Source organism: Podarcis liolepis, assembly GCF_965112155.1.
Source record: "Podarcis liolepis genome assembly, chromosome: 3".
Taxonomy (NCBI): Eukaryota; Metazoa; Chordata; class Lepidosauria; order Squamata; family Lacertidae; genus Podarcis; species Podarcis liolepis.
In genome coordinates, this window is record NC_139557.1 from 84,617,140 (window position 1) to 84,637,498 (window position 20,359).

A 20,359-nucleotide genomic window follows, 5' to 3' on the forward strand; every position below is an offset into this window, starting at 1 on the left:
GATCCCAAAACCTCACTTCCATGTGTTTGCATGTGAGGCTCCATACCAGAGTAGTGACCTTTGCCTGTGAAACCACACAACTTGCTCAGACCACATGATCAGCACTGCCCTAATAATTTAAGTGAAATTGTGAATATTTGAAACACCATTGAGAGAGCCTGCAGACATCCTGTTCCGCCCATTTGGGGACGTTTTCAGGTCAGGTCACTTCTGAGTTCGGTATGATGCACTTGTATGTGGACGTGCACATATCAGACATGCCTAAAATGGTCTCAGCCTGTACTTCTTTAGGCAGCACGAAGCTAATCTGTGGAACTCCCTTCCACAAGAAGCAGCAATGGCCACCAACTGGATGGCTTTAAAAGAGGCTTAGACCAGTGTTTCCCAACCTTTTTTGGGCAAAGGCACACTTGTTTCATGAAAAAAATCTCGAGGCACACCACCATGCCAGATGGGGAAAGGTCACTTTTTACTTATGTAAAAAAAAATAAAAAAATAGTAACAGCATAGAAGGTAATGGTTAGGCTAGCATCCCTCTTCCAAATATGCTAGGTTTTTATTTGCAGGGACTGTTCTACACGGGAAAGCATTCAGCACTGTCCTTCTCCCATCTGCCATCTGAATTGGTACTATTCTGGGTCAACTTACTCTGCTGCATGTGTAGATGAAAATGGCACCAAGTGTGGGGGAGGGGGCAGAACAGGTTTCAGATACAGGATATTAAGCATACACGTACTTCAGATTGAACTGGTTGCTTGCTTTGCAAGTTTTCATTTCCCAAATGACTGCCTTGGCAAGCGCAATACCTACCAGGCTCAACGCCGGTCTCGCGCTGCCGCTTCCCGTGCTCTCAAGGACCCGGGAGGAGGAAGGCGTGAAGGGAATCCCGAAGGCGCGAAAACCTCGCGCATGCGCAGGCCTTCCGCCTGCGACAGCCCAGTAGGCTGGCCGAAGCGAGCGGCGATGGGATGTGGGAGGGAGCTCACTCGCCGCTCCGCGTGTGCCTATGTGGGGCACGTTACAGCCCCGTGACGTCAGCGCCACGCAGGCAGCCAGGCAGGCAGACGGCGAGAGCCCCGTGCTGGGCGGCCTCTCCTCGCTGCCGCCGCCCCGCCTCTCGCCGCCCGATTCGCCCGCCTCCCTCCCACGGCACACCAGGCAACGTCTCGCACCGGTTGGGAAACACTGGTTTATCTCTTTGATGTCTGATGGGAGGGCATTCCACAGGGCGGGCGCCACTACCGAGAAGGCCCTCTGCCTGGTTCCCTGTAACCTCACTTTTCACAGTGAGGGAATTGCCAGAAGGCCCTTGGCACTGGATCTCAGTGTCTGGGCTGAACGATGGTGGTGGAGACGCTACTTCAGGTATACTGGACCGAAACCGCTTAGGGCTTTAAAGGTCAGCACCAACACTATGAATTGTGCTCGGAAAGGTACTGGGAGCCAATGTAGGTCTTTCAAGACTGTCGTTACGTGGTCTCGGCGGCAGGTAGCAGTGCTCACAGCTTACGGACTGCACCGTGTAACAGGTGTCTGGCCCAGCAGCCTAAGGCGGACAAGCCACTGAAACAGGCATTCAGAATCCATTCATTTCATAAAACCTGCAGGGCTCAATCTCTGTGTTTGTGTATGTGTGTGTTTCTGTTTTGCCCAAGGGTCTGGGGGTGGGAGAGAGCTCTTTAGCATGATGCTTTTAAAACAATTAAATTATCAACAAACAAACCTGATGATATGAATAGCAACGTCAGGTGCTACCGGGGGGGGGGAGAAGGGGGCCTACTCGGAAGTAAATACTGCGTCCAGGCGCAATTAGCGCTGATTTAAGGTGCACCAAGACTGCCTAAAAACCTCACCAAAGATATGCAACAAAGCGCTTCGTTGCAGAGGGGAGAGTTTGTGCACCGTGGAGGCTGGAGGGCTTCTATTCTACATGCGTGGGTTGGGGGGGCGAGGAAAATGTGCTCGGGGGGGGGGAGCGGGGAAGGCAAGAAAAGGAGCTGAGCTCTAACTATAGGCTCCCACGCTTGAGCAGGCCCGACTCGGTGGGGCGGACCACCCTCTCTCCTGGAGGAGGAGGAGGAAGAGGAGGAGGAGATTCCCATCCACGGCGTGGCCTCCCGTGCTCCTGAACGGGAAATCTCTGCAGCCCAAGACTCTCTGCAAGGCAGCTCCTCCCTTCCTGCCTTGAGCCGCCGCCAGCCGCGCCCCCCTCCCCAGTTATCTGCTGCCTGCCAAGCCCCGCCCCTCTTCATTGTCCTCCCCTTCTGTTTATACATTGTCCTCCCCCTTCCCCTTCCTCCATCCCTCGCTTTTTTCCCTCTCTTTCCTTTTTTTAAAAAAATATTTTCTCTTCCCCTTCTTTTTTTCCACCCTTTCTTTTTTCTCTTTCTCCCCCCCCCCTCCCCGCCCTCCTGCCTTCCTGGGTTAAAGGATTTGAGCAATGGGTCTGGAGGTGGAGCTCGTCGGAGGATTAGCCCGACTCGCCCGCCTCCCTCCCACGGCACACCAGGCGACGTCCGGCGGCACACTAGTGTGCCGCGGAACACCGGTTGGGAAACACTGGCTTAGACAAATGCATGGAGGAGTAGGCCATCAATGGCTACTAGCCATGATGACTGTTCTCTGCCTCCACAGTTGGAGACAGCAGGGCTCCTGAATATCAGTTGCTAGAAACGACAGGAAGAGAGAGTGCTCCTTACCATCAGAAAGTGCTTCTGAATGTTTAGTTGGAATCTCCGTTCTTGTAACTTGAATGCATTGGTTCAAATCCTATACTCTGGAGCAGGAGAAAACTAGCTTGCTGCATCTTCCGTGTCACAGCCCTTTAGATATTTTAAGATGGCTAGCATATCTCCTTTCAGTCTCCTCTTTATCATGCTAAACATACCTAACTCCCTCAACTGTTCCTCATAAGGCTTGTTTTCCAGACCTTTGATAATATTGTTTGCCGTCTTCTGCACATGTTCAATATCCTTCTTAAAGGTCTGCCCTTGATCAGGACCCTATACTTCTGTTGATGCAGCCTAGAATAGCATGAGGGGTTTTTTTTGCTGCTGCATCACACTGTTGACTCATGTTAACCTTGTGGTCTGCATGGAATCATTCGCCATTCTGGCTGGGGCTGGTGAAGAACAGCTGGAAGACCATGGGTTCCCTACCCCTGGTAGAAAAAGGTGATTGGTTTGAAGGAGACAATGTTATTAGTAAAATGAATCTCTGCTTCTTTCTTCCCCTTTGTAGTGCAAGGTGAAGTATTTAACTTTCCTAGTGTAACTCCACAAAATCAGGATCTAGACAGCAGAGCAATCACACTCGTCACTGGCAATTCTCGAAAGATTTCGGTCCATCTACAGCGGGTAACCACCAGCCAAGCAACCCAGACAGAGCCGCTGTGGCATGAGTCTGGTTGGGGAGATTCAGGACCACACACCTTCCCCAAAATGAAGTCCAAACTCCATGGGAAATCGGGAAAGAATAAAGGCTTTGCAAAGTGGGAGAATGAAAAATCGAACATTCAAGCCAATATGGACACTGCAGTAGGAACTACAGCACATGTGTTGGACCAGAATGGAACAGAAACGCTCCTAGAAAGACAGGAAATGGAGGTGGGTTATAGGATGTCATTAAACGTTTACTGTCAGAGCTTCTGTGTTTTCTCTGAAGTGCTACAATTCAAGTCTAAGAATTGTCTTAGATGGGGCAGAATTCTTAGATGGGGCAGGACAAATGCTCACCATTCAAGACCATGAGCATTAACTTAATTTATCTGTGGAATTTTTTTGCCACTGTGGCAGTTGTGCATCCTGTTATATGTAAATACACATATAGTTCATGTTCTGATCAAAATATTTAAATAGAATAAATCAAATTAAAGCATGGCAATTGGAATACTGGCTTGAGAGTTAATTTGTATAACCTAATGTCACAGGGTGCAGCTTTTACTGGTTCAGACTGCCTGCTCACTTTATATATAAAAAAACCTCTTCTCATAGCATTGTATGAGCCTAGATTATTTTGCTCCCCAGAGTTGGGGATGGATTTTTGTTATTGATTTTTAACATCAGGTAGCATGATTAATTTGTAATCCAGCATATGCCACCTTAGCATCCCGTTCGCATCCAGAGGTACCTCTGTATTAAGAACTAATATATATTATCTCATTTTTTGTTTGTTACAGGCTAGTTGAGTGGCTGCTGCTGCTGCAAAGCTGGAAGATAGTTCAAGGAAGTACAATGTGATATTCCATAAATTGCCAGATTTGGTTGAACATCATTCCATTGTCAAATTCAGCAGTTTGGTTTTCTCCAAAATCACCTGTGAAAGAAATTTAATGACAGTTACCGTATTTATTTTTGTTCACATAGGTTAAGTAGTTTGATCAGTCTTGCACAGACAGAAAACAAAGGAGTGTTATAGCTCCAGCGTATCATTATTTGTTTCTATTTCTCGGGCAACTGTGGTTCCAGACTATTTCACCAGCAAGGACACCTTGGCATCTGCAGCAATCACAGTTGTGGAAACCTGCCGGGCACATGTTAATATTTTGGTATATGTTAATATCACACGTTCCGATATGGACAATGTGCTTTCCCCAGTTCTTTTCTTTGAGACCGCATTCTTTGTCTGGCACTGACAGCTACATCATAAATGGGTGGCACTTGAAGACTTGCACAGCCTAGAGATTCTCTTATCACAAAGAATACCTCTGCACAGTCATTTCATTTCCAGCTTTCGCCAGAATGTTTTGTTTTGTCCCCACCCCTACGAAGTTTGGAAGAGGTTTACATTTTTCTCCATTAAATTTGTAACAAGCTACTGTTGTGTGTGCTACAAAGTCTCCCAGCAATAGTTCACTGGAAGATGTCACCTTCAACATATACCAGATGTGGAAAGGCTTATGGAATACAGGTGCTATGATGAGTCATTGAAGGAACTAGAGAGAGAGAGATATAAAAGACTTTTCAAGTGCTATGCCTTATGATGAAGGATCAGGTAGTACACATTTTAGTTTAATGGTTACTGGTGTTTTGTTTTTACTCTTTTCAGCACACTAGAAGTTACCTAAATAAAACACTTGATTTCATAAAATGCAGTACAGAATGTTTAATGCAACTCAAGAATATACCGAAGCAGTGTGTCCTTCTGCAGAGATCATTTATGAAACCAAATTACATGGGTAAGCTATTGCCTGCCTGAGCTAAGCTTTCCTGGCTAGAAAATGAGAAACACTGTCCCCATAACACTGTGTCAGAATGTTTTATTCTGCAATTTACCGACCCTCTGTATTGCAGCCAGATACTTGGATTAGAGGTCTCTTCCGTGTTACTACACTACTAAAAGCCAGAGAAAGCTAGATGCATATAAAAATGAATTCTGTAGTATTTATATTTATGCTATGCTAGAGAATAGGCATCCCCTCTAATTAATTTACCTAACTGGTTAAACAGTTCCTGACTGATCTTTGGAACTGTCCAAGGATGCACCAGCAACAGTAATGTTTGATACATGATGCATACAGGACCTTGTGCCAAGGGTTTCCCTGAACTATTGAGACTACAAAAATAACTGGCAGTATTACACAAATTCTGCCAGAACCAAAAACCCCTGAAAATCTGGAGAGGCACTGCCAATCAGCATGAAGAATGCTGAACTAGATGGGTCAATGCTGTGATTCAGTACAAGGCAGCTTTCCATGTGTCATTTAGATGTATCCTGGAACCATACGATGACAGCCACTCACATACTGTAAATCTTTTTCCATCTGCTGGTCAGCCTTTCTCTTGTACAATCATTTCCTAGCTCGAAAAGACTCATGGTATCCTATAGCCAGCACCATGTGAACAGGGCTAACCACATATATTTTTTAATAGCTGTATAGGAAGGAGAATGACCAGCATAACTGGCCTTGCCCACATAGTTCCAGTCTGCGACTGTTGACAACAAAGCAAGGAGCCAGAGGTAACTTGAGAAAGGCCCCATTTGAGGCCTGCACATCCATCCCAATTCCATAGCCACTTCAGACTGTCTCTCTAACACAATTTTGTTACGGATCGAATCTCATGCTACTAAGGAGCAAGAAGCATTTTATTCAAGCACAATTATGTTCACTAGTGTTAACTCATTGTTCAATTAACATGGTAGATTAAACGGCACTACTGCACGTTTCACCCGTGCAAGCAGAATGCCTTCATGTTCTGTAACAAAGTTCTTTTGCATTTTCATGGGTATGTGTAACTTATTCAAAGATCTCTGAAAACTAGTCTCACAGCCTATCCTAAGCACTGCTGGTTCCCAGAAAACCATGACAAGGAATTCGGAGATACCAAGCTACTTAAAAATCTCACCCTAGTTCCTTGCACTGAATCAGCAATGTTTATACTGACCCCCCTTTTTTTTTTACTTTCAATATCTTTTGTGGTATGGCATAGAAGATTGCATTAAAAACCCAAGGCTTTCTGAGACCAAAACCCATCTGCACAGCGATGCAGTAATTTAACGCCACGTGGAGACAAGGATGCATCATTTTCTAGGACATGGAACACAGAAACCACTTCAGTCTATTAGTAGGAATCGAGAACAACCTTTCTTTGTTGCTGTTTTTTTTTACTTGTGGATCAGGAGCAACACCTAGTGGTCATAAAAACCTTGACAACTTGATTGACCATTGTGATGCCAGTATGTATACTGTGACATATTTTTGAATTTTTGCCAAGTCGGAGGTACAGTGGGCTCCAGAATTCTGTGCCCACAATCTTATTCTGTGTTAAGTCTGTTGATTTCCAAGCTATACATACCTAATGCTAATGGGTTACGGTTTAAAAGTAATCTATACCTTACACATAAATAAGAATTAATGTACTTCTAATAAGCTATGCAAAGCAATTAAATGCAATTAACCTTCTAATCAAAGTATAAAATACACATACCAAGTTAAATTGCATGCATTTATTTGCTTTCTGTATCTTAGTATGTTTACAAAATTCAGGTCTATGGTGAATTTAGGGTGTCTTTCTTGGTTAAAGACTTTGGTGGCAAAAGGGAAAGGAGAATACCATATAAGGAAACTGAAACTGAGTCCCAAGGTCAGGGAAGATGAGCAAGTACAAAGCTGATTTCTAGGCATACAATAGAATGAAAGCCCACTCTCCTCTCATTTTTTAAAGCATCCATGAGAATTAGCAACTTGGCTATGAATATGTTCTATGCAGGGAAACATAACGTTTATACTCCTTGACCTATAATAGCATTTAGGATCAAAAATTGCTTGTGATCAATACACCTGAAGGGGCAGAACCACCGCCTTCCATTTCCCTGCCACTACTAGCTGTTCTACTTGCTACAACCAAGAAACAGGCAGACAGGTGAGAAGCCCCATCCCTATTTGCAAGGAGCTTTTTGACCTCTGATGGAAGCCATTAAATGTCTCGCATTCTTAAAATCTAGGAGGCAAAATATATAGGTGAGACAGCCTGTTCCACTTGTCTAGTGATTAACTATTCCTGCTAAACCCCCCCCCCCTTGTGCATGCAAGAGGGAAATGTGCACTTGGGAGAGAAGTAAATGTGGTCTGTGTGTGTGTGTGTCAGATGCATGGATGTGTGGCCCCTGTGAGAGAGAAGTAGGTGAGGAAGGAAAGGCAGTATGAATATTGTGTTGTCTCTCCAAGAGGGAGAAATGTGGTGTACACCTGAGTGGTAGATGCATGTGTTTGCGGTTTGTGTGTGTGCAGTGTGTATGAGTGTGTGGCCATGTTGTGTATTTTAACTGTGGTGTGACGTCAACACTCAGGACAAAAGCTTACTTCCCATGGAAAGCCTGACACTTGGGCAGCAGCACTGTCTACTCTTTCCAAACTTGGTCCATGCCCAGTGGCAGCCATTTTGTTGCTAGCATCCACAGCATTTTCTCTAAAGTCAAGCTGTGCCTGCTAGCTCAAAAATATTGGTAACCCATGCACCAACTGAAAGGTAAAGAGAAACAAACCAATAGGAGAACAGATACTTTTATTGCTCACCTTTTATACAATAGCACACCTTCAGCCATTTTTCTTTCACAGCTTGACAATGTTTCTGTACACACACGCACACTCACACTCATACACAAAAAAACCCCAGGCAAGGCGCACTGATGTAACTTTTAGTAAGGAAAACTGTAACAATCCCACCTGAAGGGCATTTTGTCTTAAGTTAGATGCCAAAAATTGAAACCATCCTATAATTGCTGATCAGTGGTATTAACTCGTGCACAAAACAAGTTTCAGCTTGCCATTACTGCTCGCTAATTTCAAGTAAAAATTAGGCTGGTCAGGGGATCAACTGTTTTCTGGTGTGTGAAATGAATCTGAATTATGCTGAAGCACAAGGCTACATATACTATCTGTTCACAACTTAGCTCGGTTTGTTATATGACCTTTGCGTGGCATGACAGTGGTTGGGTCTCTGATGGGGACATGAGTGTGGTTTTGATCAATGAGAGATAAGGCTATTGAACAAGTCATCAGCAGTAGAGCTCATATAATAGACATGGACCCCGTGAAGTAGGCTGCAATTTTGTGCAGTTACAAATGCAGAAATCCAACCCACTTCAAAGGGTCTTGCACACAACTAACTACACACACCTGCAGCTTTACAATACAGGTTTGAAGTCAGCTTGTTGTCTACAGAAAATCAGGGTGAAGAGCAATATTCAAAGTGGCTTGAAGAGCGGAAGATTCTTAAAGGAAGAATGAGCTCATGTAAAAACCGACAGACATACTAGTTTGCATATTAAAGGTGTGACAGACATGTACTCAATTTTCCTTTAGTGAACAGAACCAGGGCTGCTGTCTTAAAGTTTTGAGCTTCCTGGAGTTGAAATGCTGCATTTTAGGCAGCATCAGACTTATGCACACCTTTCGCAGGTGCTCAAAAGCAAAGATCATTTTCCGGAAGCAGCCTGACATGGCCTGGTACTAATTCAGAAAGAAAACCATAGAAAATCTATTACATGAGCTCTGCCCAAATGGAAGCTTTTGCAGCCTCAGCTTGTGAAGTGTCTTCCTTGTCCAAATCCAGACTGATTGTACTGATATCCCCCATGTTGGAAGTGCTGCTCAAATTGCCCCCCTTGATTAAAGTTCTGTGCACCTCTTGCTCCCCCCCAGCCACCTCCTTGCCCGCCACGGCCACCACGACCACGGCCGCGGCCTCCTCCGCGGCCTCCACCTCGATCATTGGAGTGCCCATCTTGATATCTGTTGTCTTGCTGGTAGCTGCCGCCACCACCTTGATATCCGCTTCCTGAATATGAAGATTGATAACCACCATAGCCACCTCCTTGATAGCCGCCACCACCGTGATAACCCCCAGTTTGAAAGTTTGCGTCTCTGTAGTTACTATCCCTATAGTTGACATCTTGATAGCCACTTCCTCCACCATCAGTCCAGCCTCCTTGGGGTTTGCCTCCTCTGCCTCCCCCTCTGGCTCCATAGTCATAGCCACCACGTCCTCGCCCTCCTCGCTCGTGACCCCCGTGTTCATGGCCTCCACGGCCTCCGTAGGATGAGTCGTACCCTCCGCGGCTGCCACGGTCGTAGCCTCCTTGGTCATATCCTCCGCGGCCTCCTCGGTCATGGCCCCCTTGCTCATAACCTCCACGACCTCCGTAGGACGACTCATAGCCACCTCTGCCACCCCTGCCTCCACCACTTTGCTGCTGAGGACCATCTTGCCTTTTTTGCCACGGTGGCATTTCGGGAGGAGGAGGTTCAATTTCGTTGGGTCTGCCACCTCTGTCAGGCACTCGGCCCATTAATACCTAAAAGCAAAAGAAGGCAATGTGTTGGAAGAATTAACACAAGGGAAGAACTGCACTACGTACAGTGTTAAAAACTCTGATATCTAAGCTAATCGCCAAATGGCACCTTAAACCTAGGTTATGGGTGCCACAATGGAATGTCTACGTGCTTTTTTTGCAATTGATATTATTCATTTCATTTCTATACCGCTTTATATTTTAAAGAACAAATCTAAAAGTGGTTTACAACACATCAAATAAAGGAATCCAGAATAAAACAAATTCAAACTTCAAAGAAAATATTTCAGATCCTTCTCTAAGGACCTGAGTCTAAGTGACATTTGGCTTTTCCCAGTTGCCAGCCTGGAACCCAGAGATCTCCATGTGATTGCAACTGGACCCACGCCAGTCACAAAGCATGCCTGGTACCTGAATAATTTATAACACTATTTAATAATCTGAAAACACTGTACTTTAAAAAAAGGAGTTGAAATGGAAGTGTACAGAGGTGATGTACTGAAGAAGGGGGGTGGGAAGGATCTTTCAGCAGTTCAAGATGTAATCCTTTATTATAGCAGTGCTTAGGGATGGAGATGGTCCACATCTGGAATGCAGAAAAAAATGGGCTTCCTTGCCCATTACGTTTCATTTTTAAATTTTCTGTTAGATATTTTCTCTTATTGACATAAGGTATCTTCCAGATAGATTTTACATTTTGGGACTCAGCCATCTATTGCTCTTTTGCTTTAAATCTAAGGAAGCTTTGGCTGTATTTTTTTCATTTCTGAAAATACTTAGTCTTGAAGAGGTAGTGGTAGTCCTTGTATAGTGGGGGCTTTGTTTGGGATACCTAAATGACTACATTGTGGCAGCAAGAGATATAGGGGAGTGGCAGTGCATTAGAAAACAGGCACGGCATCAACACTTCGCATGGGTACTTTGGGGCTAGCATACACTGGTCACCACCCAAAAAAAACAACTTTAAAAGTGTTCTGCTGGGTGCACTGCTCTGGCAAGTCAAGTGCTGGCAATGGACACTAGATAATCACTATTTCCCCAGAGGGGCCGGGGTGTGTGGGGGAGAGAAAGTGGGGAGAGCAGCCAGTGTAGCGCAGGGGACCCCCTCAAGCCCTAATTATGGAATAGGGGAAGAGTATGACTCTCAAATATAATTGAGAAAATTCATGGCTGACATAGAATTTGCATCCACATCCATCCAGTCCCACATAGCTTCCACTAGGTTTTGCTAACTTTGTTGAAAGTCAAAATATGCTTCCAGAGATAAGCACAGCTACAATAGAGGATTTTCACGACATTACCGCATCATCTTGTTACATGACTACCTTGTAATACTGCAAACCAGTATGACTGTCTTACTGTACTTTGTGCAACACCAATTTATTACTAGCATGTACCTAGACTTTTGCCAATAACCTTTAGCAAAATAATATCTAAAAATACTCTTAAGTAAACAAGGAACTCATTCTCAAATATGGGGCAGTTTTTAACTCAGAAAGGCTGATGCTCTCTGCCAGAGCTCTTCAACCTTAGGTCCCTGGTGTTGTTGGACTACAACTCCCACCATCCCCAGCCACCTTAACCAATGGTCAGGGAGGACGGGAGGTGCAGTCCAACAAAACAGGGGCCCCATGGTTGAAGAACCCTGCTCTGTGCTATAACAACATGTGACACAGAACAGAACTCCTGTCCAATGTAGCAGGTTGAACAGTTGGCATTGAAATCAGCCCCTCCCCCAATGCCATTTTGTAAACCTGGTAAAAGGACCCGTGGGAAGGGAGAGGCAAAAACAGAGTGTGCATTGTATGTGCTGAAAGCATGCAAAAAATTCCCCATCAAGTTATTTAATATCCACAGCACAGTAGGAACTAAATTATATCAATGTGACAAAGGTACCTTATTAATAGCACATGCAGTCTTTTCTCTGATGGACCCGCTGCTCGTCCTCATAATCTTTGACAAGTCTTGCCGAGCTGCCAAGAGGTGAGCGACAGATATAGCGCATTTGGTAGTAAGGGTGGCACGCTTCGGCTGGTAGACTTTAGCCAATTTCTCTGTTTGGCTCTGTAATCCAAAAAAGAAGAGAGTCAACAGATGTAAACAAACATTCAGCTAAAAATTAATTATTTACCATTTTAAACAACAACAGCTCCAAGGACAGATTAAGGCCCACGTGGCAGGCAACTAACAATTCATGAGAAATGCTGTGTGAGCTCATGGGAAAGTGCCTAATGGTACAATATACCAGCTTATATAAATAAGGTGTAAATCCAGCTTCGGAGACTTCCCCAATGTTATTTTGTTTTTCCACTACCTATTTCGCCAACCATTTTCCAAGTCTGTATCTCATTCTGCATTTCTGAAACTTGTTCAGGCTGCATTTTAAAACTGCAGTTTCCCCCATTTACAGATCTCCTGAGAAAAAATGGCTCAAAATAAATATTCATGAGGCACTGTAATATAGTGATTTCGGCACATTTTGTGAAGCAAATGATTAGCAATGCTATGGGGTAACTGTTCAATTAGAAGCGGAAAAGTGCAAAGTGGTAATAATCGTTTCACGATGACATTCTTATACTGGCAACACATGTGAAATGAAGATACGCAGTGAGCTACACTGAAGTTTTCACTTGCCCCTAGCACAAGTACACAGCTGATGATTAAATTTACTCCTAAGTGTCAGCAAAAGAGTTACCAAATGAAATATAAGCTTTAAACAAAAGTGCTTAGTACATTTCAGAGACAAGTCAATTAAATTATGGGATACTTCCACCCCCATCAGCGCCATCAGAGTTTTTTTGGCAGACAGAAGAAGAAAAAAAGCTCTTTGCAAGGCCAAAGCAAGTTGCAGAATGCAAACTGTACCTTTGCTCGATCTGACCAGCCAAACGACTGGACAGTCACATCCAGACGCTTCACTAACAATTTCCTCCGGACTTCATATTCATTGGCTATGGCTTGATTAATAGCTTCAATTTTTTCCTGAAATAAAAATGCATATCACATATTACACTGCTTCTCAGCCAAGGCATTCCTAGTGTGCAATGTACTAGCGTACTAAGCCAAGAAACAGCATCTCAGGCCCATGTGCTCCCCAATCATGTGCTAATCTGGGGGTTTCGATCCCAGTCTCTTAACACCATAACACCATAGTTCCCTGGTTCCACTGTAATGGGGACTTGCAGATTAATGTTAGTTTACTAGCTACAATTTTAAAGCACGGTCTGATTCCTGGCAAGTTAAACCAACATCAAATGACTGCTCCCCATTTTGGATGTAACAGAAAACCATACTTTAAAGAGGTCAGGACCGAATGGTCAAAGTCACTGAGCAAGACAGGGAAGCTAAGGGAGGGTACAAGAGTCAACAATTTTTCCTGGCTTGATCAACTACAGTTTATGAAGCCACAAGTGTTACATGCAGACCAGACCTTGGTGGTTAATCCATCATTCAATTCACATTTACTTTACATGCAAATAACAGAAGAGGGGTTTCTCAGTGGAAGACAGCATTGTATCCTCCAGCACTACCTCAAAGACGTTGAAATTTTGAAAATTCTAGAATTAAAGTAGCCTTCATCTTGACCACAATCAAGAACACAACAGTTCCATAAAGACTCAAACGTTTTAAATCCAAATTGATAAAACTAACACAGATTCCTAGAAGAACTATAATATCAGTGTTCCTATTAGTGCTGTGACTGTAATGGAAGGCCAAGGTTTACATTTTCTTATCTATAAAATAAACACAACTATACATATTAAGAACAAAAGCCAGGAAGAGAAGCATCAGATGAAATGTTCCAAGTAATTGGCTGCAGAATAAGAAAAAGGACCTCTGCAGCTCCTGCTTAAAAACTTTACTGGGGATGCCAAGACTAATTTTAGGATGGGCTATAGTTCCTGCCAAACAATGGCTCAGCATCATTGAAGACTTGGAGAGTAAAACCTTCCCCATATCAGGATGTCTAAAGACCCAGATCCTCTGTAACCTCTATTTATAGGTGTATAAATATCACGCACTGCTGAACTGTCCCTACCCCAAGTTGCATTGCTGCTTTAATTATGGTTTAATATAATCCCTAAATATGGGGTTCCTCATCCTGCATTCCTGAGGGATGTCAAGATATAACAATCAATTGTGAATTTGGATGTGTTGAACTTGGGACAATCAAGAATCTATTTTCTCAAGTGCATTTTGCTTCGCTCTAAGTAAAACTGAGAACTTGATCAGAATTGGCTAGGCCTTGAGAAAAATCATCACACAGTTTTGCTTAATGTACATGAAAGAAAATATATAAAACAAAAAGAGTCAAGGATAGAATAAAAAGAGTTTTACAGACATACGACTTACCCAATGAACTGGACCCAGTGGTTTTGACAGTAAAGGTTTTCCTACATGATTTGCAGGAACCTTTGCTAATGTTTCTTTTAACTGTAATAAAAAAAATACTATGTTAGTATAGAATAGCACAGTATCGTAATGCTTGCTCTCTTCCCCACCAAACATATGGATTTGGAAGGGGAATTTGAATGCTTCATATATAATAGAAGCTGCACAAAAGAATACATTCCTAAAATTTTCAGATAATTGTGTTGGTTTAAAATAAGAATCTTCTGCAATTCTTTAATAACATCATTATGACATCAGTAAAGTAAACAACCTCTTATTAATGTGGGAAGGACAGACAACTTAAAAAAAATTCTCAATTCAAGAATGAAAGCCTTTTAACCATATGTCTCGGTAAAAATAAGTTGCAGTGAGTTCTTCTGCTCAGGGTTCCAGGTGCTGTATTCCATTCCCACCAGTGAACATTCTTTGCCCACTGAGCATGCTTAATTCTCACTGGCCGGTTGTTTGTTTTGCAATGGGGATGTTCTTGGGCCCAACCCTAGCTACATTAAAATTTCTGATCACTCCATTAATATCTATGGGCAGGCCTCACTTCCACATCCCTGGAGACAATTTAAAATAGCTTCTCAGTGTGAACTGGGAAGTGACCTATTCACACAATGAGATAGTGCTTTATAAACTTTCATTTCTAGCCATCCTATTCCGACAGTTTCCCCCCCCCCCCCTTAGTCTCTCAATATCCCATGCCACTTAAGAGGATTTGTTCCCCTGCCCCCCCCCAAAAAAACTGGATTTCCCCTCTAAAGAAAGTGAGTATCTGCAAACCTTAGCCTAACCCTAAATCTGCTGATACCGTCTTGTGTGCATGGATGGTACATTTTTGGCCACAAGCACAGGAAAACTTGCATTGCTGTTAGAAATAATGATACTGAAGGACAGGCTTCCATCCAGTAGGTAGTGCCATGACACACACACAAAACCTTTTCACTCTCAAGGGTTAGTTAAAACTGCTGGAGGTTGTCCTTAAGAATGAGTCTATCCTGTATACTAAGATAATCTTTGGAAGCCCTTTTCCAAGGGTCCCCACTAAATGCAGCAAGGTGGGGGAAATGGAAGAAAAGGGCCGTCTCAGCGGTGGTGCTACATTAGTGGAAAGCTCTCTCCAAGGTGGCTTGCCTGGTGCCTATTCCAATGTCTTTTCAGCACCGTTCCTTTCCTGGCCTTTTCACTCCCTAATTTTACCCACTGTATGTTTGATGCTACTTTATCTGCAGTATTTCAAATTCATTGCTTTAAACTATGCATTTTTCGTTGTATCTTATTATTTGATTTGTAAGCAGCCCTGAAATATGTTTACTGAAGAGCAGCATATAAATCTATTAAGTAAACATAAAAAGAAAAGCCTAATGAATAAGAGAGCTTGGATCCCAGGGTTTGCTTACGGTGCTCTATATACGCATTCGAACTTTCCCACCTATCTATTCTTGCCATAGTCCATCATGCTCCCAGAAAAGTCACTTGCTTTCTTCAGAATGCCATTCCACTGCAGCAGGATGGCAGCTGTAAATCATGGATTCAAGCCTATGTACCTCAAAACCCTCAGTTCTTACCTTTTTTTCTATTCCACTGAAGAACTGGAACATAGTTATGTTGGCAGGAGGCTTGGACATGCCCAAAGCAATACATATGCCTTTCAGCTCCTGAAAGACTTCACTACCACCCCCCTCCTGGGCTTTTTTGGGAGGAGCATTCACACAGAGCATTCTGGCAGCTTCCAGTTCTGAGATGAGGTATGCTGAAGGAAGAAAAGCTGCAATTTAGCACCTTTTAACAAATATCTGCCTTAGTTAGCTGTGAACATAAAAGAAACTATTCTGGATTCCATAACATATTTATGTTAACTGAATGAGAGGTGAGGTTCAGATAAGCAAGGATTTAAAAAACAGAATACCAAGTGGCAGATCTGCTAAGGGTAACAGTGCTCAAGCAAGGATGGCATGCCTTTGCAGAATGTGATTTATTAATTTAGATATTTAGACATTGCTTTTCAAGCAAACCTCACAAAGTTGTTTACATAAGAATATGGTAGAGCATGAGACTTTTAATCTCAGGGTTATGGGTTCAAGCCCAACGCTGGGCAAAAGATTCCTGCACTGCAAGGGGTTTGAGTAGATGACTCTTGTGGTCCCTTCCAATTCTATTAACATAAATATCAATTAAAACTCTGTACTAAGACAGCACAGACAAAGCACAAATAGGGGTGGGGGAAGCTAGATCTCTTCCAAGAGCAGGATGGTTCTTAAGTAGCTGGGGAGAGCTGCTATTCCTTCGTGTTTACTACATCACATCTGAATGAGATGTCTTTTCACTTTCAAATGCTGACAAAGTTTGTTCATAACAAGCAAAGAGAAAAATGCTTGGTTATTCTTGTTTTTACTTGGACAGCTTCCAATATGATACAGACGATATGAATGCAAAGCTTCAACAGATCCGACTACATTCTCTTTCTAAATATCACAGTATCATAAGTTCTTAAGAAGGATCAGGGAAAGGACAAGTGTCCTAATTATCTCCACAGTGGCACAAAAAGAAACAAAAAGATTTTCTTATTTTCAACTTACTGAGCAGCAGCAGGCAGTTCTTCTGATTGAGAAGGCGCTTGGTGACATCTCCTGATATTAGTGTTGTATATGGGCAGTTCATTTCACCCAGTAACCCACTCATTTCAAGCTGGAACTCATCTGCTTCCGTGGGACCTTAAGACACAGATCATTTTCATTTAAGAGGTTCAACTATTAACTCTTTGCCACGAGTTAAGACAAAGTTACATTATGAAGAGACTGCTTCCATACATGTTATCAAGATTCAAGGCTGAAGATTAAAATAGCCTTTTCTTTTTTAAAAAACCCAAAAAATATGATTAACATTTCAAACAAAATTAAGAACTCAGGTGATACAGAATGGCAAAAATAGTGTCTTCAAATGAACACTTGGGTGGGGGGAAAGCTCACTTGTACAAAATATAGTGAAGACAACTACTAAATTTGATTCCATGGGTATGTAGGCAAAAACAGAATGTGGCATTGGGCACAGTATTCAGCTTCCTGAGAAGTTCAACTTGCATGTGAAAAACCTTTCACATCAGATTTGGAAGCATCTATACCAGCACAAGTTTTCAGACTTAATATGAAAGACATAAATAAATAAATCAATGGTGTCAGACTCATGATTACTCACTGTTAGTCGCTTGCACATTTTCTTCTAGTTTGCAAAATAGCCTTAACTCTGACACTAGCCAAGCACAGAGTTTAGTATATTCAGGGGAACTGGCCCCCCCAGAAGCTGCCTGGGTCAGAGCACCGTCTTCTAACAATGGGCCTTTGTAACTGGCAAACAAACAAAAATAAGAACATGTTATTAAAAGCCACTGTACAATTTCTGAGGTATGTAATCCATGCATATTTGGTGATAACACCACTAACACTTCAATATATTTATCTGGAACACCAGTGATTTCAAAGGTACTTCCTTCAAAGTAGCATGCTTTGAATTGAAGTCTATATCCTCATCAGCATCTTTATTTTTTTGCTCACAATTTTCCCTTGTTATAATTATCTCTCTCATTCCTTCTTCTCCCTAATGTTTGATGCCCTTGCCTCTTTCTCCCTTTGGTCCTTCCTCTACTGCTCCTTGCCCTTGCAAAGTTTAGATTATAAGCTCCTTGGAGCAAGGAACTGTCCTCTTTTTGTCAGCGGCAGGATTGCATTTAGACTGGAGATGTAAGATACATCTAAACAGCAATAAAAGTATAGTAGTGAAGATAAGGGGGAAATATACATTCATTTTTGGCTGCACTAGCATGCTACTTCTCCCCACCACCACGTCCCTGAACAACAGAATCAAGGAGAGAATTCAAAGAACTGATGCAGATGTTTTGGGACAACTGCCCAGCCAGCCATAACAATGCCAAAGAGATAAGCCCCTGTTCTGCTTTAAAAGCAGCTTTTCTCTTTCAAACTGGGAACTACTGTACTCACAGTACTACCCCATGCATGCACTTTCAGCACTTCTTTGGATCCCAATCCAGGTCTTTACTGAATAATGCAAGCAAATTTGTTTTTGAGAACACACATGACAAAATTCCTTACCATTCATAGTGTATTATCTATTACTACTATTTACAGAAAACTCAGAAGATTTGCAACAGTAAGTAAAATCCTCTGTTGCAGGCATTTTAAAATTTCCTGCAGCAGGTATTTCTAAATATTTGCTAGCTTATCATCTTTTTTTCCTGAAAAGCCAAACAAATCAAAACAAAAACTACAGGAATTGTGCCATCTTACAAAAAAGAAGCAGCAGCAGTTAGAGAAATGTTCCAAAAGCAATGAGAACCTTTTGTACAGTATGCTTTTAATTATGTGGGTCCAAGAGAGAAATAGCATTACTAGTCCCCACACCACATAAACGGAGCATCACACTTGCCTCATAGAAAAGGCTAAAGCATGAGTAACATTAGTCTAGGCAGGTTTCCTTGGTACTATGTCTCACTGTGTTCATTTAGGCTTACTTTTACGTATGTGTAGGGCTGCAGCATGAGAAATACTTTGTGCTAAAAGGGAAGGATGAATGGCAACTGATTCATATTGTAGAATATATTTATAGGGAATAACAGTAAATATTATGGAGAAGGAGCACTGAGGTGGTGGGGGGGGGTGTCAACATTGTAGAAATTTCTTTGTGGAGGTTTTTTAAATGATGCTGGACTGCCAGATATATTTTTTTTTAAGTCTGCTGAATGAATGTGGCCCTGCCTTCATGCACAGCACACGGCAGTAACACCAAATACTCTGTGATCTTGGGATGCCTTGAAAGGTGGTGGAGGCAGACGGTTGATTTGCATTTTCAACCATTTTTAGTGCTATTAGACAACGCTGTGAGATTCACAAAGCAGTTCATAATTCAGTTGAACGTAAGTTAGTTTCATTTGCAGGTGATATACTTTTGTTCATTTCAGAACCTCAGACCAGTATACCCATCTTGATGCAAATGATAAGACGCTTTTGGTAAAATATCAGGTTATTCTGCTAATTGGTCCAAATCAAAACCCTCCTCCAAAATAAAGCTCATAGTGGTTTCCAATTCAGTTAATCTCCACAGCTGCTTTATTTCAGAAATAAATCATATGGTTCGAGACTGTTTACTAGGCCAAAGAGAATGGATCTTTAAATGCGCAGAATGTTATCTTGTTAAGAAACCGCTATAGATATTGCCTTTTTCTAACACTGAGCGCTAACCTCACCTCCACGCAACTCCCCCCCTCCAAAAACACTTCAAGAATTAGTGATGATTAGTACTGTAAATGATTGCCCCACAAAACACAGAGCACGGGGGTGAGGACACATAACAAAAAACACACATTTTTTAAAAAAAATCCAAAGTACAAGTTATTTAGACATATTTGCTCTCATACATACCCGAGGTCTTCCAGCGACTCTAGGATGTCATTCTCCATGAGCTCAAACTCCATTTCCGGGGCTTCAGAATGAGCACAAAAGAAAAAGGGGGTTGGAAAAACCTAGAACCTGCAATTAACAAACCCAGACTCGGTTAGCAACGCCTGAGAGAATGCAGCGGTCACCATAATGACTGGCGCAGAGTGGCTTGAATGCCCTGCTCGCCTCACGGTTCGCCTGGGGAGGGGGATATCGAGCTCGCCCCACACAGACCTGCCCCCCACACCAGGAACAGCCCCACTGAATGCCCGACCACCGACCCCCCCCCTTCCCAGGCGACACTGTCCCAGAGGTGGGCAGGCGTTCAGGGGCTCCTGCTTCCGTTAAGAACTGGCTCTGGCCTGCCTAGCCCCCACCTCCCCGCCCTACTGAGGGGCGCCGTTCCATCCCGCCCAGCAGCGCCCCAAACCTCCTACCCCGCAACCTACCTTTCGTGCAGCTGCTCCGCCGCCGACTGCTGGGTTGGCATGTCAGGAGGTGGGGGAAGGGCGAGGAGAGGGGGAAGGCCCCCTTTGCCTGACCTTTCACCTCACGAGGGGGCCGCCGCCAATCTCGCCTGATTGAAAAAAATGCTCCGCTCTACGCCTTGACAACCCTCCTGTTCCCTCACACTCTACCTCGAACGGTTCATATTGGTCTAAGAAAGCCTCTCTTTTTATCCCTTATCGCAGGAAGTTATATTTCAGAGCGTCAATAAATAT

General features: G+C 43.1%; 2 protein-coding genes across 11 annotated transcripts in view; one reads left to right on the forward strand and one right to left on the reverse strand.

Moving 5' to 3' along the window:
* RASGRP3 (RAS guanyl releasing protein 3) overlaps window positions 1-5,088 on the forward strand; it is a 51,626-nt gene extending 46,538 nt beyond the window's left edge. For all 9 annotated transcript variants that reach the window (XM_083497087.1, XM_083497088.1, XM_083497089.1 and 6 more), the window contains 2 exons: window positions 3,241-3,605; window positions 4,178-5,088. In XM_083497087.1, the coding sequence (XP_083353213.1) occupies window positions 3,241-3,605; window positions 4,178-4,186 (374 nt within the window). In that variant the 3' untranslated portion in view covers window positions 4,187-5,088. The remainder of the gene's footprint in view (window positions 1-3,240; window positions 3,606-4,177) is intronic.
* Window positions 5,089-7,986: 2,898 nt separating this feature from the next.
* FAM98A (family with sequence similarity 98 member A) lies at window positions 7,987-20,359 on the reverse strand. Of its 2 annotated transcripts, none has more exons than XM_083497094.1 (9): window positions 20,087-20,359; window positions 19,620-19,727; window positions 17,383-17,531; window positions 16,767-16,901; window positions 15,756-15,940; window positions 14,146-14,226; window positions 12,658-12,774; window positions 11,689-11,856; window positions 7,987-9,795 (listed from the first exon to the last, which is right to left on the reverse strand). In XM_083497094.1, the coding sequence occupies exons 2-9, from the start codon at window positions 19,670-19,672 to the stop codon at window positions 9,019-9,021; spliced, it is 1,665 nt and encodes a 554-aa protein (XP_083353220.1). In that variant the 5' UTR covers window positions 19,673-19,727; window positions 20,087-20,359; the 3' UTR covers window positions 7,987-9,018. The 2 variants fall into 2 exon arrangements, with proteins under 2 accessions (XP_083353220.1, XP_083353221.1); XM_083497095.1 differs by having other exon boundaries at window positions 19,620-19,680; window positions 20,087-20,158.

Excerpts from the sequence above, each read along its gene's own strand:
- FAM98A (XM_083497094.1), bottom strand. The coding sequence starts at position 19,672 with ATGGAGTTTGAGCTCATGGAGAATGACATCCTAGAGTCGCTGGAAGAC. Across the intron at positions 15,941-16,766 it reads GAACTGCCTGCTGCTGCTCA|CATACCTCATCTCAGAACTG; the intron begins GTAAGTTGAAAA and ends TTCTTCCTTCAG. Across the intron at positions 9,796-11,688 it reads CTGCATGTGCTATTAATAAG|GTATTAATGGGCCGAGTGCC; the intron begins GTACCTTTGTCA and ends TTTTGCTTTTAG.